At 47.5% G+C, this 26,771-nt stretch overlaps 1 protein-coding gene across 1 annotated transcript; it reads right to left on the reverse strand.

The window, feature by feature from the left end:
* Positions 1–14,462: 14,462 nt before the first annotated feature.
* On the reverse strand, positions 14,463–26,726 carry KCNMB1 (potassium calcium-activated channel subfamily M regulatory beta subunit 1). Its single transcript, XM_012461125.2, has 4 exons — positions 26,408–26,726; positions 22,909–23,066; positions 21,354–21,525; positions 14,463–16,449 (listed from the first exon to the last, which is right to left on the reverse strand). Exons 2-4 carry the CDS (start codon positions 23,040–23,042, stop codon positions 16,180–16,182), a joined length of 576 nt encoding a protein of 191 aa, XP_012316548.1. The 5' UTR covers positions 23,043–23,066; positions 26,408–26,726; the 3' UTR covers positions 14,463–16,179.
* Between the last annotated feature and the right edge of the window lie 45 nt (positions 26,727–26,771).

Raw genomic sequence — 26,771 nt, forward strand, 5'->3', positions numbered from 1 at the left:
AATGGATTCCTTTCCAGTTTGGCCAAGAGGCAACACACATTCTTGTTTTAGAAATCGGGATTTCAGGGCCTCCATTCTGACTGAAGGAGTGTAATTGAGGAGAATGCCCTCTGAGACCCAAGTCCCCCAATCCATCCCCTAAACCATTACCCACAGGTCACCTTTCACAGTCAAACAACAAAACATATGGGGGAGCAGGCCCGACAGCCAAGACTGCAGGGAGGGGAGAAAAAAGAAAACACCACCCAGCAAGATTTCCCATTGTATTTCTAGTCTGGCCAATTCTCATTTATTGCTGGAATGAGGTCAGCTGGAAGCTGAGGCAGAGAATTGGGCAAGAATCAGGTGTGGGATGTGATTCTGGGGCTTGTATCTGAGAGGCTGGGGTTAGCCTCTCCTAATTTTCTTTCTACAATCTTTTGATTAACCCTGAGCCAGTTTGAGTGGCATTTTTCAAACCATCTGTGCTTGGCATGCCGGGCCAAGCCCAGGCTTGCTGCTCGGTATCTGCAAACATCAGCTTGGAGCCGGCTGTCCCCCGGAGCCTGAAATGTCTCTAAGTCATGGGGCATATGGAATTGCAGAAGGGTCCGCAGAATCCCTGTGCTGATTAATTCTGCCCATGCCTCACAAGTTCAGAAACAGCGCTGTCATTTCAAACTCAACAGGCAACACGGGGGAATGACCAACGCCACCCTCTGTTGAGTGCTACTTATTTGCTGGGGGCTTTACAAGGATCCCTATATTCAGTCCAGCCTGTCTCTGTGAGTTGTTTTTATTCCACACTGGGGGCTTTGAGAGGCTGAATAACTTGCCAACATCACAAATACAGAACTGTGGTTTAAAAGGTCACTGCAATACTAATGTACCTTTGAATACTCCTGGTCAAATCTGTCAGCACTGTCACTGCTGTCATGGACTGAACTATGTCCCCTTAAAATGTCTATGTCAAAGTCCTAACCCCTAATGTGGCTATATTTGACAATAGGGCCTTGAAGCAGGTGATTAAGGTTAAATGAGAGCATAAGGCTGAGATCTAATCCAACAGGACTGGTGTCCTTATAAGAAGGGGAAGAGGGCCGGGAGAAGTGGCTCACACCTATAATCCCAGCACTTTGGGAGGCCGAGGCAGGTGGATCACGAGGTCAAGAGATCGAGACCATCCTGGTCAACATGGTGAAACCCCATCTCTACTAAAAATACAAAAATTAGCTGGGCATGGTGGCTTGCGCCTGTAGTCCCAGCTACTTGGGAGGCTGAGGCAGGAGAATTGCTTGAACCCAGGAGGCAGAGGTTGTGGTGAGCTGAGATTGCGCCCTTGCACTCCAGCCTGGGTAATGAGTGAAACTCCGTCTCAAAAAAAAAAAAAAAAAAGAAGGGTAAGAGACACCAGGAGCACACACACCACACACAGAGGAAAGGCCATGTGAGGACAAGATGGCCAACAACAAGTCAGGAACAGAAACGTTGCCAGACACCACCCCAGCCCGAACCCTTGGACTTCCAGTGTCCAGACTGTGGGAAAATAGATTTTTGTTATTTAACTACCCAGTCTGTGGTATTCCGTTACGTCAGCCCAAGTGGACTGATATAGCCCCACGGACAATTCTTTGCATAGCATCCTTTCCCATATTTTTAATTGTGATAAATACAAATAACAGTAAATTTACTATCTCGACCATTTTTAAGTGCAGAGTTGGGGCATTACGTACATTCACATATTGTGAAACCATCACCATCCATCCACCTCCCGAACATTTGTCATCTTGCAAAACCGAAACTCTGCACTGCGCCCATTAAACACTTCCCCATTTCTGCCTCCCTCAGCCCCTGGCAACCACCACCCTACTTTCTGTCTCTATTAACTTGATGATTCTAAGTTCCTCATATAAGTGAATCAGGAGCAGTGTGTGTCCTTTGGTGTTTGGCTTGTTTCACTTAATGTAATATCTTTTATTTTTTTGAGACAGGGTCTTGCTCTGTCACCCAAGCTGTAGTGTAGTGGCATCAACACAGCTCACTGCAGCTTCTGCCTCCTGGACTCAAGCAATCCTCCCACCTCAGCCTCCAGAATAGCTGAGACTACAGGCGCATGCCACCACCACACCCGACTAATTTTTTAATTTTTTGGAGAGACAAGGTTTCACCATGTTGCCCAGGCTGGTCTCAAACTCCGGGGTTCAAGTGATCAGCCCACCTTGGCCTCCCAAAGTGCTGGGATTACAAGCCACTACACCAGGCCCACACTTAGCGTTATATCCTTAAGCTTCATTCCTATTATAGCCTATATCAGAATTCCCTTCCTTTTTAAGTCTGAAAAATATTCCATTGTACGTATACTGCATTTTGCTTTTTATCCATTGATGGACCGTTCCCATATTTTTAAAACAAAAAATGAGTAACATATGATTATGATTCCCTGGCTGGAGACTGTCTCCAGTGGTTCCTTGACACATTTAGAGTTAAATGCAGACTCCTCTCGGTGGCCCATTGGCTTTGCATGATCTGTCCTCTGCATTTCCGTCCTCCTCCGCTTGTCTCCCTTTCCCCATGGCCCCACCCCAGGTGATGCACCCAGACACCAGGCCACCTTGCTCTTGCTGGGACATGAAGCTCCTTCAGCCTCAGGGCCCTCCCAGTGTCTGTTCCCTCTCGGTCTGGGCTCTGGACTCTTTCCACAAAATCTCCCTGGGCTATCTCCCTTAATTCATTCAAATCCCCTCCCGTCTGCGGTGGCTGCTCCCTCCTCACCCCCGCTACACAATGCCTAATGCTGCCTTGGTTTTCTGCAGAGCACTTCCTGTTCCTGCAACACTATTACACATGTATTTCCTTGTTTTTAAATGTTTTAATGGAAATTGTCTATGTTTAAGGTATACAGTGTGATGTCTTGATACACACATATGTAGTGGCCTGATTATCCCAGTAAAGTTGATGAACATATCCATCTTGTCTCGTTACCTTTCTGTGTGTGGTGAGAATTATAACTTAGCAAATTTCAAGTATACGGTGCGTCTTATGAACTACAGTCTCCTTGCTGTGCACTACATCTCTAGAACTTGCTCATTCTCCATAGCTGAAACTCTGTACCCTTTGGCCAACAGCTCCCTGTTATGCATTTGTTTATGATCTAGCTCAACCACTAGAAGTTGAGCTCTGTGGGGGCATGGACTTTAGCCTGGCCTCAGCTACTTCCCCAGCACCTGGTGCAGGGCTTTGCCCGATCTGTCTTGTTAACCTGACTATTCTAGGTTCCTCATGTAAGCGAATTATGAACAGCATTTGTTCCTTTTGTGTCTGGCTTATTTCATGTAGTGTAATATCTTTTTTATTGCTATGTACTAAGCACATAATAGACTCTCATTGGGAGTTGAGAGGTCGAGCTGGCCGATGAGGAACCCGAGGCCAGGGGAAGGCAACCCAGCACGCCAGAGGCAGAGCTGGCCCTTGAACCTGGGCCTCTGCATCCTCTTTCCATTCCCTACAGGCTCGGCGCTGCATGCCCTTTAAAGGCGCCGGTTCTGTATCCACCCTTCCCGGGTCCTTCTGTCCATCCACACTTCCTCCTTAGCAAGGCCGCCCATTTTCTTGCATCCAGGACATGAGGGGTTAATTAACATAGTCATCTGGCTTATCAGGCTACCATCCTAAGAATGGCCCTCCTCAGTTACTATAGCTGGTGGACCATTTGGTTCATCTTTGACTTAATCTTGGCATGGAGAGAGGGGAACCTGCCACTGGGAAAGGACTGGCGATGGTGTCCACTGTGCTCTGCTCCATTCAGCCAAGAGGCTCCTCTGGGAGGGTGTGAAGTGAGCAGTCACCATCGAAGGCATCTGGGGGCTGCAGATGCAGCTGGCTCCCCTGCCTGTGTTCCCCACCAGCCCTTGAGGATGCAGAACCTCCTGGAAACATGACTTTTGGAGTTCACTGGACACCAAATCCATTACCACCAAATTGTATGACCTTGGGAAGTCCAAGGAAGTCACTCCTTTGAGCCTAGCTTCCTTTTCTGTAAAATGAGCGCAATAATGCCATTATCACACATTTATTAAAGCAATGCACTCGAAACTGTTTCGTGCAGTGCTTGTGTCAAATTAAGGATTCAACAAATGATAGGGTGTTTTTGCTTTTATTTGGCATTGCTGTTTATAAGGGCTGAGCTTAAATCTCTCATTGCATCCTAGTCAAACCAGGGACCTCCCACGTTTCAGGAAATGGTTGGGTGACTGAAATCACTCATGTGGGCCAGAAAGGAGTCAGAGATGTTTTCAGTGTTCCCTTTGCCTTTCCTTTCTCTACCTGGGATGCAAGCATCAGTGACAACGAGTCTTATTCTAGGCAGATGAGACAGGAGAGCTCACACTCCATTCATTGAACAAGCTCTTCGTGTCCAGAACCTTTAAAATCTTCTGGGCCGTCCAGCACTCCTGCCCCACTACTGGCCCACACTCTCCTACTGATGAAAAATACGAAGGGGCAGTAAAACCTTGTCTTTGTATATTCCACCCGGGAATCAACAGAAGGAGGTGGAGGAAGCCTAAGACCTGGATGTTGCGGCAGTCACTGCAGCCTGGGTCAGAGCCCCCTAAGGACACCTCCACCCTGGAGGGGAGAAGCTGGCTGGAACCACAAAGCCCCATGGGCAGGCAAGCTCCGACCCTGCTTTGAGCATCTGCTGTGCCTACTGGCCTGCCTCACAGGGAGGGCACCTTGAAGTAGAAAGACAGCAGGCACAGGCTCCTCCAGGTTCATTATATCTGGGACTTTCAGTCTGTTCAAGGGAGCTTCTGAGAGTCTGAGGTAGCCAGTATGTGACTGGAAGTCAAGGCTACATGGCACAGTGACCAGTGTGAGACTCCTCCACATGTTCTCAGTGTAAGGGTGGGGAAACTGAGGCCGGAGCAAGGAACATCCTTGAATAAGTTCGCCTCAAAACAGAGCCTCCTCTGGCTGGTAGCTGGGGGCACAGGGATGGAGGGTAACCTGGCCCCTCCTGGAAGTAGTGGCTACCCAGCAAATGGTTCTTCATTGCCACACAGTCGGTGACTCATAGGCTAAGCCCAAGCAAGATCCCTCATCTCTTCCCTTCATTTCTGAATTCTCTGCCTCATGGCCTCTCCTCTAAGGGAGACTCCCAAGTCTCTCTCTCTCGCCTTGGCTCTTTTCTTAAGCTCCAGGCCTACAGGGGACTCCTTGGCTGGATTGTGAACTTGTTGGAAGGACAGGGGCTACATCTAAAGTTATTTAAGAATGTGAAGACTGGGCGCAGTGGCTCAAGCCTATAATCCCAGCACTTTGGGAGGCTGAGGTGGGTAGATCACTTGAGATTAGGAGTTTGAGACCACTCTGACCATGGTGAAACCCTGTCTCTACTAAAAATACAAAATTAGCCTGGTATTGTGGCACATGCCTGTAATCCCAGCTACTTGGGAGGCTGAGGCAGGAGAATTGCTTGAATCCAGGGACGTGGAGGTTGCAGTGAGCTTTAATCACGCCATTGCACTCCGGACTGGGCAACAGGAGCCAAACTCCATCTCAAAAAAGAAAAAAAAAAGAATGTCCAGCACCCAGCACAAGGCCTGGCATAGAGTAGGGGCTCACTAAATGAATGGATGGATGGAAGGATGGATGGATGGATGGACGGACGGACGGACGGACGGATGAATGGACGGATGGATGACAGGAGGGAGGACCACTAGACGCTTCCAGTTGAACGTCTTTCTCTAGCCCCTACTCAACCCTTGTAAAACCAAAGCAGACCTCTCTCTCCTCACTTTACCCTTTCTCTTTACATGTCCCAGTCTTGAGTCTTGTTCTTTCCATCTGTCACTCCCTTTCCACTCTCAGAACCATTCCTGAAGTCTGAACCGTTCTAACCTCTCACCCGCTTTGCTGCAGCAGCCTGCAGACTTCATTTCTTTCCATTTCTTTCCTTTCTGACTCCTCCACATCATTCCAAAAAGATGGCCCATCCAACCCATTGACCCAGAAACCCTCCTAGAAATCTATTCTAAGCAAATCATCACAGATGTGCACACAGACTTTTATTTAGAGGTATTCATTATGGTATTTTTGCATTATTTATAATAGTGAAAAACTGGAGGCAATCTAAGTTTCAATGAAAAAAATGTGCTTTAAATAAATTTTGGCTCCTCTATCTGATGGGATAATATTAAACTGTTGAAAAATTATTTTAAGAACTCATTAATAACCTGCAGAACTGCTATTGATATCATATCAAGTAGGAAACCAGGAGAAAAAAAAACCATATGCTCAATGGAGTTCCAGTCTATGGAAATAGATGTGTATGGAAAAGTGAAATAGAGAAGAAATAACTGGAAATGTTAGTGTGGGCTTTGAGCTGGGATTAAAGGTTAGTTTTTAAAATTCTTCTTGATCCTTCTCTGCCTTGTCTGAATTGTCTTCCATAAGCATCCATATTTAATCAGAAACCACAAATATATCACTCACTAAATACACATCTTCAATTTTATAGTTCTCAATATGAGAAAGAATGAAAGTTCTGCTTTCACTGGGGTATCACCGGCTGTTCATGCTATGTTGCAATACACCCCAAACTGCCAGATTTGTCACTCCCAGCCCTAACTCCACAGTCTCAGACCTCAGTCCACTTCCTATTTCTGTCCCCCCGTGACCAACCCCGCAACACACACATTGTCCTCCAGCCAGATTGGTCCCCACATGATTTCCAAACCAGTCTTCCGTTCTGTGTTCCTCAGCCTAACTCTCAAATGGTTCAGAAACACATATTCACGTGCACACACACAGAGAGAGACAGAGACAGGGAGAAAACACAAATATGATAAAATACTGATCACCACCGGTGAACCCAGGTGAAGGGCAGGCATTCTCACAATTTGCGTTGTAATTGGATATTTTCAAAATAAAAAGCAGGGGAAGTAAAGGAGCAGTATAGTATAGTATTTAAAGGCATAAATTCTGCATGAAATTATCTTATTTCAAATTTCCCACTGCCTATTAGTGGGAAGTAGTAACATTAGGCAAAGTACTTACTTTCTAAGACTCGGATTCTTTATCAGTAAAATGGGGTAATGAACATCCTAGTGTATTTGCTTCCTACAGTTTCCCAGAGAATGGAATGTATGTGTGGAAAGGGCTTGGTGGACAGTGCCACACACCCTTGATCATGAACTGTTAGTATTAGTGCAAATATAGAAATCGATTTCTTAACCGTGACTCTATTCATGATATTCTCTACCTCCATAAGCTACTCATCCCTGGACAACTAAGTAAAGTGCCACAGCTTTGGAATCTTTGCTTGCATGGTTCTTTTTCTGCCACTAGCCCTGGAAACTGCTCCAGTGCAGTGCCTGTCCTGCTGGTATCCATGCCTCGAGGCCCTGGCACAGAGCCTGGCAAGGGGAAAGAAGCCACATTAAATGCACCAAACCCCAAATGAGAAACTCAAAGGGTTCAAGCTGTACTTTAAAGAAAATTCTTCTCATCAGGACCAAGTTTGCAATTTCGCTGATGCAGCCATTCTATTCCCACAGGCTTCCTTGAGATAAGGCATCACCTTGATAAATTAGCGGTGGATATAAGCATCTTGCAGTTGGCATGGAAAAGCAATTTAATTTCCAATTAAGTCTGATTTCTGGGCCAAGGGGTTTGCCTACCTCACACTGGGAGGATTATTCTGGCCAGGCCTATTATTATCACGGGCCATGATTCTCCCATGAAGTGGACTCTGAAGGAAGCAGGTCCTTCAACCCTTGGAATGGTTCAGTGAGGCAGGAATATGGCTTCTGTGATAGGACCATTTTTCCCCTAGGAATTAAGTTTATACAAGTAGAATCAGGAAAGTTCAAAGCAAAGATGGGCAGTCTGTTTGTGGTCAAAATTTTTAAGGCGGGGTACAGTTAGAAATTAAGTGAGAGGGGAGAGAGAGGGAGGGGAGGCAGTTGTCAATCAGGCCCACAAGCAAGAGAGACAGGAAGTTGCTAGTGAGGAAAAGGTGGTGGGAGAGAGTTCTCTGAGCCCTAGCAGAAAATAATCTGAATTAGCGGTGGAAGGAGATAGGCTTGCTCGAAGAGAGAACAGATATTTGTGAAGCATCTCTTATGCACTGCGCTGAGCACTTCACATTCATGATTGATGATTCAATGCACCCTGTAAAACAAAGGCTGTGAGGCTTATTTTCCAATTGAGGAAACTGAGATTCAGGAAGATTAAATAAACTGCCCAAAGTCATAAACAAGACAGATTCAAACTCTTGTTTTCCTGAGCTTTTCTCCCTGCAGGCTCCCGCTCAAAGACAAATACAAAAACATCATTTAGGGCCATAAGGATAATGCCATACTCAGCTGTATCTTACCCACCAAAATTGTAAGCATGAGAAACAGGCCTTTCAAACTAGTCCTGAGAGAGTGAAAAATAAATGGTGGCTGAGGCTGCTTGGCGCGAATGATCTGCTGGAAGAGCTAACAATATCCACTTCTCTTTTGGGTGTTTTTTTTTTTGCTCCCATCTGCCCCTCAAAGAGGGAGACCTGAGACCTGGGCGCAATGGCCCAGCATGGCTGAGAGGCTCCCGTGAGGTCAGGAGCTCCTTCTATGGCGCAGACTTCTTCAAACCAGTGGGGTTCTGGCATGTGGCTGAGGGGATTTCAATTCGGAAGCGTCGGAAAGAAATAACAGAGGGGAATGAGGGATTATGACCAGCGGAGCCACAGAAAATTTAGTTAGATGCCAAGAAGATGTGACATGGCCTAAGTTTAATTAAAGATAGTGAAAGAGGACTCTAAGGTAATATGTAAGCAAACATGCTGTCAACTCCTGAACAAATTCTAGAGCGCATGGTTAAACCCATGGTTTGGGAACATCTGTGAAAGAAAGTAGAGATGAATGAGAGGAGGAGAAGGAGCCCTGCTGGGTGAACCAGACTCCCTTCTGTTCTGTTTTTTCATAGTGACTAGTTCAAGGATTGCTGCAACCGTGGTGTGCCTGGGTTCCAGTTGGGCATGTGATGAGCTATGGGCTGGAAAGCGTAGATTCAGGCAGATTGTAGCTGACCTTGTGGTCCTGTCTGGCAGTGCTCACAGCAAAACCTTTGCAGGACTTTTCCAGATCTTTCTGCTTGGCCATCACCCCCACATCTATTGACACTTCAGACGTGTGGTCCCAGGGAGTCCGTTGAGAGCCTGGGCTCTGTGATGGAAAGGTATACGGATGCATCTGACAAGCTTTCAATAGTTGACCTTGACCTGCTTGGCATTTTCCACTTTTGATAAGGGATAAAGACTAAAGAACAGGATTCCCGGTGGTTAGAGTGTAGTCTGGAGCAATACTGCCTAGATTTGAATCCCAGCTCTGCTATTTGCTAACTTCTGACTTGGGGCAGTTCAATCTTTTCCTTGTGCCTCCATTGGCTCATTGGTGAAATGGGGATGCTAATTATAACCTCGAAGGATGTTGTCAGTGCTCAATGAGCTGTGCCTGGAAAGATCCTGGCATTCAGGTGGGTGCTCAGCAAATGCCAGCTATTGTAACTATTAGGAATGACAGGTTCTTGCACAGGAAGTGATCAGCTAAATATATCCCCAGATGGAAGTGGGTGCATCTTGCTATAGTGAGTTATCCATCAAAAAAGGTGTTGCTGCAGGTTGTGATTAAATAGTGTAGAAAGAGTGTGACTGTGTTCTCCCTGACAATACTTCTGACACCACGTAAGAGGGGTTTTTTTCCTACTGATACCGACTAGCTCTGACACCAACTGGGTGTCCTACACTTTAATTCAATTATGACACTAACTACCCAGAGTTAGCTCAGACCACACAGGTTAAGAACTCAGTCCTACAAGATCGCCCCATCCAAATGCCAGCCACCAATAGGGTGCCCTGGCTATCCACACTTCTAGATGACTGACAGGGCATTCCCACAACCTCCCCCGCACCTCCAGGTTGGAAATAATAATTTACTAGAGCGATCCACAGAACTCAAGGAAATACTTTACTTACTATTACATGTTTATTGCAAAGGATAGAACTCAGAAAAAGCCAGATGGAAGAGGTGCACAGGGCAAGGTATGCGGGATGCAGGGTGGGGGTGTGGAGCTTCCATGCCCTCTTCCAGCACCTTGATGTGTTCACCAACCCAGAAGCCCCCCCAAGCCCTATTACCTAAGGGGTTTTATAAAGATTTCCCTACATAGGCATGATTGTTAAACCACTGGCCATTAGTGGCTAAAATCAACCTCTAGCCCCTCTTCCCTCTGCAGAGGTTGCAGGGTGCAGCTGAAGGTTCTAACCCTCTAATCAAGGCTTGGTCCTTCTGGAAAGCAGCCCCCATACTGAAACTATTTACAGGCCCACCAAGAGTCGTCTCATTAGAACAAAAGACACTCCTATCATCCCTAAAGGATCTCTGTACCAAAGACCAAATATCTCTCTGTGGCACAAGAGAGTTCAAGCACCAAATAGAAAGTGGGGAAGCACTAGATGATCTCTAAAGTCTTACTGGCCCTTAGAGAGCAAGCGTTTGTATTTGAACACGTGAAATCAAAGGGGAGTTGAGGAGCAGAGGCTCCAGAATTGACACAGGAGGAGGACTCAGTGCAGCAATCTCGTCGGGTGTGGAGACAGAAGACATGTCCTAAAGTTGCCTGTGCCGCTCGAGCTCCTGCTTTTGTTTTATGTGTATTGGGGATAGGGGAGGTTGGTATAGGATGATGAAGATTATGGGAGATCGGAGTCCATTTAACCCACCTTTGACTCTCAGGCCTGGGGAGGAATCATAAATGTGATCTAATGCTCAGTTTGGAATTGTTGGCTTTGCATCCATGCACCTCTCTTTCTCATCTCCCAAATCCTTTGAGGAAGCTGGGTGGTGAAAACGTACTTATAGAAGTGGGGAGGGAGAGCTGTGCAGAGCTAGGATGAGGCTGAGTTCTGCGTCAGAGGTGACATGAGAAAGATCCAGGAGAGCACTGTAGAAAGAACCATGATCCATCAACTTACTCATCTGTGGGAGCAGGATCTAGGAGCCAGAAATGATGGAGGAAACGAAAGCCCTCCTTCTGGCCCCCAGTGGGAATCTGATGGAGCCTAGTGGAAACCTTCACATTTCTACAGGGCATGGTGTGGGAGGGGCCTGGAGGCCTGGTCTCTGGAAGCACTAGACTGGCAGTGCTGAAGCTTTTCATCCTCAGGACCCCTTTACCAACTTGAAAAATATAAGGATCCTAAGAGCTTTGGTGTATATGAGTTATATCTATTGACAGTTACCATTTTCAAGATTAGAACTAAGAGCGGTAAAAATAATTAATTTGAATTTACTTATTTTAAAATAATACATCCATTAGCTGTTAACAAAATAGCATATTTTTGTGAAAAACAATTATGTGCGCCAAAAACTATATTGGAAGAACTGGTATTGTTTTACATTTTTTGCAAGTCTCTAACGTCCAGCTTTATAAAGGCAGCTGGAATTGTATTGCTACCTCGACATTCAGACTGTTGTAATAATGCACGTTACATAACCTCTGGAACATTCCACCATACTCTTATGAAAGAATGAAGATGAAAAAGGCAAATAACGTCTTAGCGTTATTGTAAAGAGTTTTGACTTTGTGTGCCTTCCACTTTGAGAACTGCTACACTAGACTGTAGTGAATTTGTCCATGTTTGTCTGATCTTTCTTTGGTCTTTCTTTTTCCTGTCCATGTGACAGGACAATGGCTGGTGAGGTGCAGGACGGGTGGCACTTTGTTCAAACAGTGTCTTCTTAAATGTTTCATAGAATTCAAAGTCCCGCAAAAACAAGACTAATTCAAAGGATACTGGGTGTTCTCACATAACAGCCTGTGCTGCCAATGAACAATAGAATAAGCGCAGTTTCCAGTGCTCTGACCAAAGGTGTTTAAGATAAATTTTGGATGAATTGTGGATTTAGAGGAGGAGCTGGTATCACTTCAGTAAGGCACAAAAAATGAGATTATATTAATATTTTGTATTGCACTATTTTAAATTTGCATTAATGCTGAGTCTTCACTGTGACGAAGGAGGTCCTTCCCAATGATTGCTTGCACTATTTTAAATTTGCATAATGCTGAGTCTTCACTGTGAAGAAGGAAGCCCTTCACAATGATTGGTGAGGGATGGGGAGGGAGAATGAACGGTAAGAAGACACAAAGTTCCTTGCAGGCAAGCAAGCAGAAACACCATAAAACTGAAGTGAAATTCTGGTCCTCTGAGATCTTCAAAAATAAAAGAAACCCCCCTTTCTTTCCTCCTCTATGGCAGCTCAGGCTGATGAGTTGAAGCTCTGTCTGAGGCCTGGCACTGTTAGGATGTCCCCCAGGGTCCTTTCCACCCTAGTTGTGGGGCTCAGGGGGCTGCTTGCCTCTGATTTCCACCACTGTGTCTGAGTTTCAGGGGAGGACACATGGGAGAGCCATCCAGGTGCACCTCTCCAGGTGTGGGTCACTGGCCCATGAGAGGAAAACCATAAATGATGGAAGCACTAGACACTCATTAGCTGAGTGGTTTATTAAGAACTGGTGAAGGCTCTCTGCTCCCAGGCAGCTATTTTTGCAGAAAACACGTAGACACGATGTCTAACTCCATCATGCCTAAATGCCCATCATTTCATGCTTATCCTGTGCATAAAGTTCTGTGAGCAGCAGACAGCTGTGGCATTTGATAAAAGGCCAGTCTCTGTTGACAAGAGGAGAACATCTGTCTCAAGCAAATGGAGGTCATCATTAATAATTTATGGATCGGTAGGAGTTAGGCATCCCCACACACTAATTTTTCTGGAGGAGCATGGCCTTTTACCTTGCAGACATTGTTTGGGTATTCTGAGTTTCTGTGTATTTTAGTCCAAAATTCAGGTGCATGGAAACCATTAGACTCTTTTAAATCAGACTCCCGGTTGGGACTTTCTTTCTTATTTTTATTCCTTTTGTTTAACTTAAATTTTGAGATAATTGTAGATTCACAGGCATCTGTAAGAAATAATACAGAGACATTCCATGTCCCCTTTACCTAATGTCCCAAACGGCAATATTTAATATTTTGCAAAACTATAGTACAATATTACAATTAGGACTTTCTTAAAAGACTCAGATGAGGACCCTTGAAACTTCCCTGGCCCCAGAAGGAAAAAATTCTGGGGAATGGTGAGCTGCCTGCCTTTGGAAGGAAGGTCCACCAGGTTAGAAACTGGAGGCCGCAGGGATACATCAGGGTTCCCTGGCTGGAAGTGGCAGATGCTGGTGCAGATTCCAGGGCCTCCCCTCAGAACTCCAACCTGCATGAGGACATCTGGGTTCCAGGGATGCAACACTGCTCCCTGCCTGGCCCCTGTGGCTTTGGGTGGCTGTGTCCCTCAGCACTTCGGCTGGCTCTGCTGAGTTCTGTGGTTGAGATGCCAGGCTCTGGAATCACACAGCTCCAGGCTGAAGTCCTAGCGCCTCACTTTACAGATGGTCTTTGCCAGTTACCTCTTGCAGCCTCAGTTTTTCATAGTAGTTTCAATAACGCTTACCACGTGTCACTATCCAAGGAAATTTAAATAAGAACTCGTTTCATGCCAAAACTCTATGGAAAGATACTATGATTAGTTTCTATGTTGCAGATGAGAAAATAGGCACAGAGAGGTTATTTGCCCAAAGTCACCCGCCTCCTGAATGGCACAGTCGGAATCTGAACCCAAATAGTGCACATCCCAAGTCCACATATTTAGCCACTGTCCTTTATTGATTCTTGTCAACTATGAGGCAGGTTTAGGAGTACCTCATTTTCTTTATAAGGCAAACTAATTAGCACAGTGCCTGGCACAGAATAAATAAGAACCCATACATGCCAGATAACATTGTTGGCATAACTTTTGGAAGTTTCTGAGTATTTGTGACTCATTCTTGTTATTGAGAACAGCTCTTTTTTCCTGATCCTCTCCTCCTACCTTCCACTCTCCAAAAGGCCCCAGTGTGCGTTGTTCCCCTCTTTATGCCCATGTGTTCTCGTCATTTAGCTCCCACTTATAAGTGAGAAAATGCAGTATTTGGTTTTGTGTTCCTGTGTTAGTTTGCTAAGGATAATATTAGGCCTCCAGCTCCATCCATGTCCCTGCAAAAGACATGATCGATCTCCTTCCTTTTAATGGTTATATAATATTCCATGGTGTATATGTATCACATTTTCTTTAATTAACAGGTATGAGACTTAATACCTGGGTGATGAAATAATCTGTACAACAAACTCCATGACACAAGTTTACCTGTGTAATAAACCTGAACATGTACCCTGCAACTTAAAATAGAAGTTAAGAAACACACACACACACACACACACAAACACATACACACATACACACACATACACACACACAAATACACACACATACACACATACACACACATACACACATACATACACACATACACACACATACACACATACACACAGACATACACACAGACACACATACACACACAGACACACACATACACACATACACACACATACACACATACACACACAGACACACACACAGACACACATACACACACAGACACACACATACACACATACACACACATACACACATACACACACAGACACACACACAGACACACATACACACACATACACACACACACATACACACAAATACACACATACATACACACATACACACACATACACACATACATACACACATACACACACATACACACACACATACACACACACAAAACCTATAGTTGCCATTTTGGACACCTCTGATGTGTCAGACATTCCTTCAGCCCTTCCAACTACCTGGAAAGAGTCCTTCTTTTAAGATGAAAAAACTAAGAATGAAAGAGATGAAATCAGGCAGAGGTAGAGACAGGATTCAAACCCAAGGGCTGCATCTAAGACTCACAACACTGGAAGAAACTTCAGAGACGCCAGCCTAACTTCATACCCAAATGGCCACGCATCTGCTCTGAAAAGCCTGACGACAGGGCACTCACTTCCTACACTGGTAGTTCTCCGGCTCGAGGTGTGGCAAAGGATCCCCTACAGCCATTGTTAGAACACAGAGCATTGCTTCCCCCACCCCACGCAGGGCTTTTGGCTTGATGGGGCTGGGACAGGGGCCTGAGAGTGTGCATTTCTTACAAGCTGCCACAGCTGCTGGTCCAGGGACCACACTTGACAGTCATTATTCTAGGAAAAGTTGAAGTGGGAATGGTAAAGTTGATGGCTTCTTCCCAGTTTGCCCTTTTCGAATCTGAGATAGGCTTTCCCAGCAGGCTCAGTGCCGGATTCCCTACCTTCGAGTTAAAGAGTAAATCCTTCTCTATATCATGACCTTTCCTCCAGAGGGGTTTTTAAGATTGTGTGTTCCGAGCAGCTGTCTCTGACTGGAGCACAAATCCGTCCCCAGACCCACTTCCATCTTCTGTGAGGAGGACACACTTGTTTCAACTTTTCCAAAATGGCATCTATTGTTGTTTTCCTGATTAAAAACAAACAAGATAAAAAACAACCTTCCTATAATCAAGAATTTAGAAAAGCACCAAAAGTAAAAAGGGAGATAAGGAAAAAAATAGAAATTAAGCACCAGCCCGCCGCTAATATTTTGATAAGTTCTGGTGTATTTCATACAACTGATTGCTGTTTTGCAGGTATTCATCAATATTGGAATTAAAAATATATATGATACTTCATATCCTAGAAAATAGTAATACTGTAAATGTGTTCTCGAAATGGGAGTTGCTGTTGTTCTTATTAGAGAATTCAAACCAAGATCTGAGGTTTGCTGAGGACAGCTTCCGGGGGAGGATGGGTAGCCCTTTGAGTCAACAGGGAGAGCACAGACACGGAGGTGACAATCATCGTTCTCTGTGGGGCACACAGTGATGCAGCAGAAAACAGGGATGAGTCAGTTGAGTGGGGACAGGTAATAGAGAGCTATAACTGGCTGGCCTGATGGCCTCCAAGGCACTGGGGAGCCATTGTACATTCTTGAGCAGGAAATGATTTCACAAAGGGATGTATCAAAGATCAGTCCTGCAACAGAAGACAGGGTGGATTGGGGTGGAAGAATGAGAGGGCAGGTGGAGAAGGCATGGGTCTGCAAGTGGGGAGCAGCCCTGGGGGTCCAGCTAGTGCCCTGTGGCCCGACAAAGGGTATGGCATGGATGACTCTACTTCTGGGCTGCCAGGATGGACAGGTACTGGTTGCTCTTCACCATGGCGATAATGAGGAGGCCACCGGTCAGCAGGAAGGTGGGCCAGAAGAGGGAGAAGAGGAGGGCCTGGGGCCCGTAGAGGCGCTGGTACAGGACGCTGGTCTCGTTCGCCAGAGTTGTTGAGAAGCAGTAGAAGACCTGCCTCTCTAGGAAATTGGCTCTGACCTTCTCCACGTCGGCCCGGGCCGTCGGGTAGTTGTCCAGGCTGCCTGGGATGTAGGAGCACTGTGGGGAGAAGCAAGAGCACGTGGGCTTGGAAATTCCCATTTCTTAGAAGCCGAGGGCTTAATATGGAGTAAAGAATAATACCAGCTCTGTAGTCGGGCCCCTGGATTGGAGTCAGGACCTCTGTCTAAAGCTTGGCAGGCCTTGCGCTGTGCAGGCCTAGAGAGCACATTCTCATTTGTGTTGTGTGTGTGGATGGGAGTGCTGGAGCTGATCGGGGTACAGCCTGCACACCTGGGCACAGGTCCCGCCTTGGAGTCCTGACTCTGGTTGCATTGCCTGTAGCATCTTTGGCAAATTGCTCACTCTTTCAGAGTCCTGATAGCTTCATCACTTAAATGGTTGAATAGCAATATTAGTTTCAAAGGATGTTATTTAAGAAGGACTTCAAACTGAGCTATCTAAGGAAACCAGGGAGGGACACAGGCCACGTGGGCTATGTTTTTTAATTAGAGATCACGTGCTCAATTGCCTACAGGGCTCATACAAGTATTGTCAGCGAGTGAAGCAGGCAAAGCAATAAGATGACAGGTGGCCACCGACACTTGCCTTGGTGCCAGGAAGAATTGTCAGGGAGTGGCAGGGCCTGACAATAGGGAGATAGCCAGCTGTCTCCAGACAGCCAGTCAGCACTCCCTCCAGACAACGGATGCCAGGCCATTCAGAAGATCTGTAATAGCCAGACCTCCAACATGTCAAGAGAAGTCAGAAACCAGATCAGACCTGTAATCCCAACACTTTGGGAGGCCGAGGGGGAAGGATCCCTCGAGCCCAGGAGTTCCAGACTAGCCTAGGCAATATAACGAGACTTCATCTCTACAAAAAAAGTTAAAAACTATCCAGGTTGGCGTGGTGGTATGCACTTGTAGTCCCAGCTACACGGGAGGCTGAGATGGGAGGATCACTTGAGCCCAGGAGTTGGAGGTTGCAGTGAGCTTTGACCTCGCAACTGAACTCCAGGTCAGGCAACAAAGCGAGAGCCCCATCTCAAAAAAAAAAAGTAAAATATTAGCTACATTGGAAATTGAAAACCTTCGCAGTCTCAACCTGCGTACGGCAAACAAAATGCGTTGGCAAGCCGGTATTTGACACTGGGATCTAAAGGAAAGAAAGGATGCGTTGAAAAGAGTTTAGTGCCAGCAGAACATGACACACATTTAATTCTCACATTCCTCATTGTTATTAGAAACCTTCTACCCTGTCGGATGAGGCCCGCTGGAAAGCGCTCAAAGCAGGCATAAAGCTGAGACCCTGGTTTTACTTCTGTTCTGTGCTGAAGTGTGGTGCCCCCATCTGCAGCAGAACACCTACAGAGTCCCCATAGCCCAGGCGCCTACCCACTCTGCATCACTGAGGGTGGGGCCCAGGAATGTGTGATTCCTTCATGCACTTAATTTTGCTCTAGTGAAATCACGTCCAAGATCAAAATGTGTAAAACTGAGACCCAAAGGGCAGGTGTTGAGCCAGATTCTCCCCAGACCTCAGCCACTCCCTGGGTTTATATGAGACCCCACCCTGGAAGCTGCCTGCTCTGAGGGCGTTCAGTCCAGCAGCACAGAGAAGGGTTGCACGGTGGTTCTCACAGCCTGGGAGATGGGAGCGCTGCACTCAGATATAGGGCCTCAGCCAGCCAAGGGGCAGCTGAGGCTGGGGAGAGGCTGGCTCCTGAGGAATCTGGCATTCAGAACTGTTAGGCACTGCCAAGTCCACAGTAGCATACAATCCAGAGTCCTGAGCTGAGGGTATGGGAGCCTGGCCCGAGTCTCTCCAATGCCTCTGGCTGTGACCTTGGCTAACCTAACTCCTTAAGCAACAGTGTGGCTAGGGAGTCAGACAGGCCTGAGTTCTGAGCTGCGTGACCTTGGCAACTGCCACAACCTCTCTGGGCCTTGTAAAATGAGTTTGTCAGGCTGCCTGCCTAGGAGAACTGTCATGGAGATTAAAAGGGATGATACATGTAAAGTACTGAGCACAGAGCCCAGCACATGATAAGAAAGCAAAAAAGTGGAAGATGCTATTATTATTAATAATAATACATTTTGACTTATCTATGAAATTGCAACAATAGCTCCTTCTTTACCTTCTTAAAAAGAGGCCTATGGATGAGCTCTGAAGCGGAGGCTTCTGCCCATTCTGGGCCTGCTACATCCTCTGCCTGCTCAGGGTTCCTCTGGATCTTTTATGCTGGGCCTGTTTGGCAAGACACTGGGCAGGAATTCATTCTTCACAGCCAACCCCTGAAGCTGGGGCCTGGCTGCATCCTTTCTCTCCTGTCCTGGGTCCAGCTAAGCCTGAGTTATCGGAATGATCTGAAACCACCCAGCTTTTTCCCAAGCCCTGCAGTGTAAGGTCCTTGGGACAGACAATGGGAGGGGATTTAGAACTCACCTGCTCCAGACTAAGACTCAGGAAAAGCTGAGGGCAGACCATGGCCCCTAACTTCAGAGTTGGGGGGTGGGATGAGAGCCTTCTTGGCTTTCCACAATGATTCCAGAGGGCACCCAGCTAGCCTGGAGCCCCAGCTCCTTGAACCCCTATGCTGGACACAGGTGGAAGGAGCAGCTGGCCCACAACCCAGCTACTCGGCAAAAACACACAGGGCATTTCCACTGCTACCTCCCAGCTCCTGCAGCCTGATATCAGCACCATGCCTGGTCAAGCCTGGGTGGCAGAGGAGAGGACAGCAGTGGCTCCAGCACCATCCTTCCTTCACATTCTGCTGAGCTCATTCAAGGGATGCCCCTCTGAGCTGGCAATCTCAGGACTGGGGAGGCAGCCTGAAAACTAGTCTGCTCCCAACCCATGTCACACCCAGAGAATGCCACCAGTTATTGAAAATTTGTTTCCTGCTTTTGGCATAAATCGAGGGCTACTGAATGCCAAAGACGAGATGGGTCATGAGTAGGAGCTACCTGCAGTGGCCCTGAGACCTCTCTCCACCAGGAAGGGCCGAGTCGCACTAGCAATGACTGAGCACCTGACCATCCTCCACTGCCCAGACCCACTTCTCCTTGACCTTCCGCACTCTCAAGGTCCCACAGCCTCCACGCCTCACCCCAGGCACCCTGCCCCTTCCCATCCCATCAGCCAGCAAATCCTGACTGTTGGCATCTCCCCTGCTTCAGGCCCACACCTTGGTCCGGGGTGCTTGCTGTGGTCTTGGCCCCTCTGGCTAGTAACTGGACCCCCACACCTGTAAGCTCCATCTTCCTGGTCCAACTCTGATTATGCCCTAAGAACTTTCATTGCCCACAGCAATAATTTCCAACCTTAGAATCACCTTGGGAGCTCCACGAAGGGATCTCTGATCAGAGATTCTGCCTTGATAGTCTAGTGCTGGACCCTAGTTTTGTTTTTTTAAGACTCTTATATGGTTCTAATGTATAGCCAAAGTTGACATATCTTGTCATACACACTCACATTTTAATTCCATGCTGTGATGATCAAAGGCCTCTGGGAACAGAACTTAGTCTGCCCTGGCAGCCTTTTCCAGCTGCATACACCCCATCTTGGGTCATTTTTTGTAGTCAGCCCTCTGATCCCTGTCTGCACCTAGCCTTGCCCTCTGCCATGCCTCGTCCTGTACTCACTTTCTATACACATCCCCCCTCTACGCCTTGCATCCTGTGCCTGCCTGATGCTAACAGCCTAAGTCGGCTGGGTGAGGTGGCTCACGCCTGTAATCTCAGCACTTTGGGAGGCCAAGCCTGGTGGATCATGAGGTCAGGCATTCAAGACCAGCCTGGCCAACATAGTGAAACTCTGTCTCTACTAAAAATACAAAAAATTAGCTGGGCATGGTGGTGGGTTCCTATAATCCCAGCTACTTGGGAGGCTGAGGCAGGAGAATCGCTTGAACCTGGGAGGCGGAGGTTGCAGTGAGCTGAGATGGTGCTACTGCACTCCAGCCCAGACAACAGTGCAAGACTCTGTCTCAAAAACAAAAAAAAAAGAAAAGAAAAAGAAAAAGCCTAACCCAAGAGCCTTTCTGATACTACCATTGTCAGCTGGAAAACATACGTCTCCTCTAACCCCTGTAACTTCCTCTGTTTTTCTCCGTGGTGCCAATCCCTCCCTGCTAGGCACTGTTCATGCACGAGCTCTCTCCTCTTGAGTTCTATAGGCTTCACACAGGAGGTGCTCAATGGCTGTTGAATAAATAAATGAGAGAAGGAAGGAAGGGAGGGAGGGAGGAAGGAAGGAAGAAGAGAGGGAGGGAGGAAGAAAAAAAGAAAAAAGAAATAAAAGAAAGAAGGAAGAAAGAAAGGGAAAAAAGAAGGAAAGAAAGAAGGAAGGAAAAGAGTGGGCCAAGTGATGGCTTTAGGAAAGGATATGGTGGTGAGTTTTGCTTTTCGGAGGGGGAGGATGGGATGTTGGGAGGGGAGGATGGGAAAACCATCTAAATGTTTGTTTATGGAGGTTACTCCAGCCCTGGGTCCCTGATTTCCTGGGGAGCTACAGGGATTCCACTTCGGGGGGCTGGCCCTGGTCCTGGTCCCTCATTTGACTAAGGTTGTAGAATGAAAGTAATAACACTAATCACTGCTTCTGTTTGAGTGCCCATTCTCCTCCCAGGATCTAGCGTGGCACTTTATATACAGCGTCTCTGACTTGCTAACAGCACTTCAAGGTGCATCATTAGCAACCCACGTTACAAGGGTGGAAACTGAGGTGGTGAGGGCTAAGTGGCCTGCCTAGGTTTGCACGGCCAGTTAGCAGCAGATTCAAACCCAGGTCTGTGTGACTCCAACACAGAACAGCTAGGGCTGGCTCAATCTCATTCCAGCTGTGAGACCTGGCCAAGTGGGTTGATCTATCTCAGCCTTGGGGACAGGGTCGTTAGGTACAGGCTCACACACCTGACAGGGATAAGGGGATGTGTCCCCATCCCACCAGTTCAGTACCTGCTGGTTCTGGTCCAGAGTGTCCTCCGTGTGGTACAGCACAGCCCACCTGCCTGCAGCTGACACGTTGACCCACAGGCACGGGTACTGGGGCACCTTCTTGCCCTTCAGCTCTTTCTGGTCCCTGATGTTGGTCTCAATCAGGTGGCACATGGATTCCTCGGTCCATATACTGAGGAGACCACACAAACACACACATACACATCTCGAAACTGAGTGACACACAGAACACCTGTTTGAATACCTGATCCCCTGGGAGCCTTTAAAGGGATCCAGGGCTGGGCTCCTCATCTTGTCTTAAGCATCTAGCAATAAAAGCACATGACCCCAGAGACCCTGGACACAGGGAGGAATTTTAGAAGCTGGTTGGGGTCTTGGACATTATCGACATAAATCGTTCTCAACCCTGGCTGCTTGCCCCCAAACCTGGGGAGCTTTTAAAAAGATTTGCATGTCCAAGCCACACCTCAGAGCAAGTGAATCAGAATGCCTCCGGTGGTTGGGCCCAGGCCTTGGTGTTTTTTTCAAAGCTCCCTGATGTGATTCTGACAAGCAGCCAAACCTGAGACTCTTATCCACATCATCTTGTCTTGCAGAGGCAGAAGAGAAACACAGAATGGTCAAGTGATTTTGCCGAGGCCATGCAGGACCTGAAGCTAGGTCTGAGTGGCTTCGAGAGCTGTGTTCTTTCCCCTAAAAGGAGCAGATAGAGGTAGGAGGGGCTTGATTTGAGCCAGGATGGGAAAGATGGTGGGCACTGTCCCTAAATGGTACCTCACCAGGGTAAGAGTCCAGCCTGGAATCGCTCCAGTGTTGTTAAGAGTGAGGCTGCAGCAGGCCCGGGAGAGGCTAACAGGCTCATCAACATATTAGTAAATCAGCTGTGATTCATCTCCCATGTACCCTGCGGGAGACCCATTGCCACTCAGGAGTGGGCTGTCAGCTGCTGGAACGTGCCCAGAGCACAGGTTTGAGACTTGTTCCTAGGAAAGGCTGAGAGAACTGAGTGCGTTTGTTCCAATAAAACATTAATTAGGAATTCACAGCTCTTCCTTAAATCTCAAGTGGTTGATATATCAGGGAGCAAGGGCATGGACCCTTCTCTGAGATTCCTGAGCAGAGCTGCAGGGAAGCAGATGCTGGCTCAATGCAGATACATCAGAAAACCTCAAACATGAAATGGTATGCTCAGTGAGGCAAGGAGCTCCCCCTCACTTGAGGTATTCATCAGGAGGCAGGATGCCCACCTGACAGGGAGGCTTCAGAGGAGAGAGAGCTATGTAGCTGAGCCGTGAACGTCTGCAATTCTCTGATTCCACCTGGGATCAAATTTGCACTGGAGCGTTTGCTCTGATTCTTGGTATTTCTTGTGAGAAGGTCATCATGTGTCTGTTGCCACCAGGTCCTGGAATCTCAGGCCAGTGGGGCTCAGTTCATCCTACCTTCCCTGCTCTTGAACCCTAGAACCTAAGAATGAGCATTGCTTTGACCCTCCTGCCTGGAGTGAGTGTGGAGGAGAGCGGAGGGGGGTGGGCAGGCCAGGAGAGCTCCGTACCTTTTCTGGTAGAGGGGCAGCACAGTCGTGACCAGGATGTAGTAAGTGATGACGGCACACACCACCATGGCGACGCCCAGGCAAAGGGCTCGTGTCTCTCCCCGCTTCTGAGCCATTACCAGCTTCTTCACCATATCCACTGGGGGCAGTGATCATTTCTAGGTCCACAGAAGCAAACAGAAGTGAGATCAGCCCAGTTCACAGGTGATCCACAGAAAGAGAGGACAGGTGAGAAGGGAGGGTACTCAAATATTAATACCATTCTTGTTTATATTTGGAGCTTTGCAACTTCCAGCGGGCTTGCTTTTTGGACCCCATGTAAACTTTCCCTGTGCAACTGAGAGGCAATTGCAGATGTAGAATCTATGACTCAGAGAGGCAAAGTGACTTGCCCTAGGTCACACAGTGTGTAATAGGCTCGGTAATGCCCCCCCCCCACCGCCAAGGTGTCCATGTTCTAGTCTCTGGAAGCCATTAATGTTACTTTATATGACAATGACTTTGCAGAAGTGATTAAGATAAAGGATCTTGAGATGGGGAAACAGTCTTGGATTATCCATGTAGATCCTAAATGTGATCCCAGGGGCCCTAATAAGAGGGAAGTAAAGGGATATTAAACATAAAAGAGAAGGCTAGGGTGATATGGCCAGGGACACAGTGGTTAGAGTGATGTGACCACAAGCCAAGGAGTGCTGGCAGCCATCAGAAGCTGGCGGGGGCAAGGAACAAGTGCTCATCCCCTACAGCCACTATAAGGAGTGCAGCCTGTGGACACCTTGGTGATTTTGGACTTCCGGTGAAATTTCTGTTTTTTGGGACCATCAGGTTTATGGTCATTTGCTACAATGGCCATAGGTCCCACACGGTGAGCAACCAGCACAGGTGCATCATCCATGCACCTCCTTCCATGACACTTATCTCACAGGAAACCATGGAGCATTTCTGCCCAGGAACAGTTCTACGGCAGGGCTGGCTGGGCCAGGGAGCAGGCAGAGAAAGGAGAGGACGGCTCCAATAGGCAGCCACAGGTTGTCAGGGGGAGATAGGAAGTTTCCTATATTCTGAAACACTCCTTACTACAGGCAAAGAAAGAAGAGCAAAGGCATCATGGTGGCCTCAGTGACCGCGTTCTTATTTCAGGGCTTGAAGCCACCTGGGACAAAGCAGAATGGGCACATTGCTGGTGGTGGCTTTCTTTCTCTCCACCTTCTTTAGGGGGCAACTCCTTGTTTTTCCCCTGGACATTGACCCCACCCCAATGCAAGCAAAGATGCCACCCTCCTGTCACCTGGAGCCTCAGAGATGCCCAGCTGTGGTTCCCATGTGATTTACCATGCATTCCACAAGCTGTCCTAGAGTCTTCTGGTAAATTTATTTGCTGTGGTTTTTAATTGTTTAAGGTAACCAGAGTCCATTTCTACCAAAAATATCAGGGCCATGAGACCTATTCAGTGTAATCCTCCATTTTAGGGGCAATTTTAGCTAGGTATCAGGGAGGACTTTATTCTTATTGCCAAGTCCCCAAAGTAACAAACATATTATTATTATTATTAATTAGTCAGTGTCCGAGAGACAGGCATTAGTCCAAAGTGCTCTATTTTCTTCTCGGGCATCTCTTAACTGCTGGACTGTTTCAAATAGTCTGTCAGAGATTTTTGACTCCCTCTTCTCAGCCAGGCTGCCCCCATACCTGGGCATCCCCACTAAAGGGAAAAGTCCAGGGTCAGGCACCATGGATACCCATCACACCTTCCCAGTGAGCTGGTCCACCTCCCCTATTGATTGACAGAGGTGACATCCAATGACAACTGGCACCAGGAGGTGAGCTTCCCCTGCATTCTAATGAGACATTATAAAAACACAAGCAAGCAGAAATTGCCCTCGACAAAGAGAGGCGTTTTGTTCAACCCCTTTTTATTCTTTTCCTTCTGTTCTGTGGTCCTATGGGAATGGCAGAGCCCACACCTTTTTCTACCTGGTGTCAGTTGAACAAGCCCCTCCATGAATCCACAGGTAAAGCAACAGAATCACCTGGAGATACGCTAAAAACCCCAACAGCCTGCTTCCCCAGGACCTTCAAGAGTCACTGGCACTTGGCCCCACCCCAGGGACTGTGAGACATAAATTATTTGAAGCCAGTGGGAAATCCCATTTTGGAAACATAGGACTGAGTGCCCACAACAAAGCCATTTATCTCCTGGGGGAGTTGGAGCGTACCTGTGGGGGCTTCCTGTGGTGTGACAGCTCCTTGCTGGTTAATCAGTCCCCCACCTCTCAGGGCCACTGCCTCCTTTGCTGTGTGACTTCCAGTGCCCTCCCAGTCCCCTGGGCACTCCTGAGACTGGTGAAGGCAGAAACCTGGTTTTTCCCTTTTTAGGAGCTCAGAAGAAAAGAAAAGGAGAGGCTTCCCTGTCACAGAGAAGTCCAGAAAGTTGGCTTATTCAGGTCTGACCTGTCTCTAATGCTCTGATGAGATTGTCGCCTGCACTGACTGAATGGATTTGTAGAGTCAGGATAAATCCTCTTAAGACCCTGCGTAGGGTTCAATGTAGATAAGATTTCAGTGAGAAGGTAGCGTTCAGCATCCAAAGGGAGAACCTTTGGCGAGAGGAAGGATGGGAACTGTCAATATCCCCTAAGGGACAGGAAGAACAGGAAGAAGTGGATTTCAGCTATCGTAGGAGGGATTTCAGTTAGACTCTAAGAAGAACTTCCCAGTTTTGATCATTTCTAAGTATCTCTGAACTTCCAGGCTATATCTTCCCATTTAGAAAGGTCACTTGAGGTCTGGGATAGATTCAGGAAAGATGGAGAAGGACAAAGCAAGGCAGGATGTTGGAGTGTCCTGTGTGATAGCTGGGTGAGCATCCTTTTCCTTAGAAAGACAAGAAATAGAGTACATTGTTTAACAGTTCGGTGGGGTGTGGACAGGGCGATTCTGAGGTCATCAGACATGGAATCAAACCCTGGCTTTGCCATTTAGCAACTGTATGACTGTGAAATGAGAATAATAGTACTTGTCTCAGAGAGCTCAGCTAAAGATCAAATGCCATATAGAGTATCAGGCATGTATTACAGTGCCTAGCCCCAAATCAGCCCTCAGTAAATATTAGCTGTTATTATGAACAAAGGAAACCCTGCAGGTTTGGAGCAGACATCTGGACCAGTCTTGGTGAATCTATTTTTTGTCCCACCTCTGTACTGGTGACAAGTGCCAGGATTGGTCTTAATCTCCAGGCTGTAGCCTTCTGGCCACTCTGAGAACTGGGACCTGGAGGATCAGGGCACCTACTACTGGCATAACCTGGCCACTGTGCCACCCTCCCTGCTGGCCATCAGACCACAGGCCCTCCATCCAGAAGGACAGGCCAGAGAAAAAGAGAGTCTCACCACCTGCCTCCCTCCCTGCCTCATGGCAGGCTGCTTTCCCTACAGTCTCCCTCCAGCCCCCAGTCTTGGGAGAAACCACTTCCCAAGTGCTCTCAGACGTGGTACTCACAGTCTCCCCGGCGCCCTGTGGGTCTTCAGGAGCAGATGGTTTCTTTCTGCCTGGCCCCTACCCTCCACCCCAAAAGACGCCACAGAGCTCCAGCAGGAAGTTTGGCCTCCCCGCCCATCTCCAGGGAAGCAGTCTTTGGTCCCCATCTGGGGCAAGCCTCCATGCCCAAACATGGTCAAGTCTGAGCACAGAGCCTGGAGGCACAGATTCGGAGAGCAGGTACCCAGCCCTGAGCAGGGCAGCTGCTACCCAGGCCCTGCACCTCCATCTCCCCTGAGTCTCATGGGAAACAGATTCCAAACGATAACAGACAGCAAGACCGAGAAATTACGAAAGATCAGCCTGGTATATTTGGAAATATTTC

The sequence above is a fragment of the Aotus nancymaae genome, unplaced genomic scaffold (assembly GCF_030222135.1).
Source record: "Aotus nancymaae isolate 86718 unplaced genomic scaffold, 86718_ANA_hifiasm-v0.15.2.pri h1tg000015l_1, whole genome shotgun sequence".
Taxonomy (NCBI): Eukaryota; Metazoa; Chordata; class Mammalia; order Primates; family Aotidae; genus Aotus; species Aotus nancymaae.

What these genes read in the sequence shown, in the direction of transcription:
- KCNMB1 (XM_012461125.2), bottom strand. Translation starts at nt 23,042, where the DNA reads ATGGTGAAGAAGCTGGTAATGGCTCAGAAGCGGGGAGAGACACGAGCC. An exon ending in CTGCCCCTCTACCAGAAAAG is followed by an intron (nt 21,526 to 22,908) that starts GTACGGAGCTCT and finishes TGGTCTCCTCAG; the next exon opens with TATATGGACCGAGGAATCCA. An exon ending in CTCTGGACCAGAACCAGCAG is followed by an intron (nt 16,450 to 21,353) that starts GTACTGAACTGG and finishes TTCTCCCCACAG; the next exon opens with TGCTCCTACATCCCAGGCAG.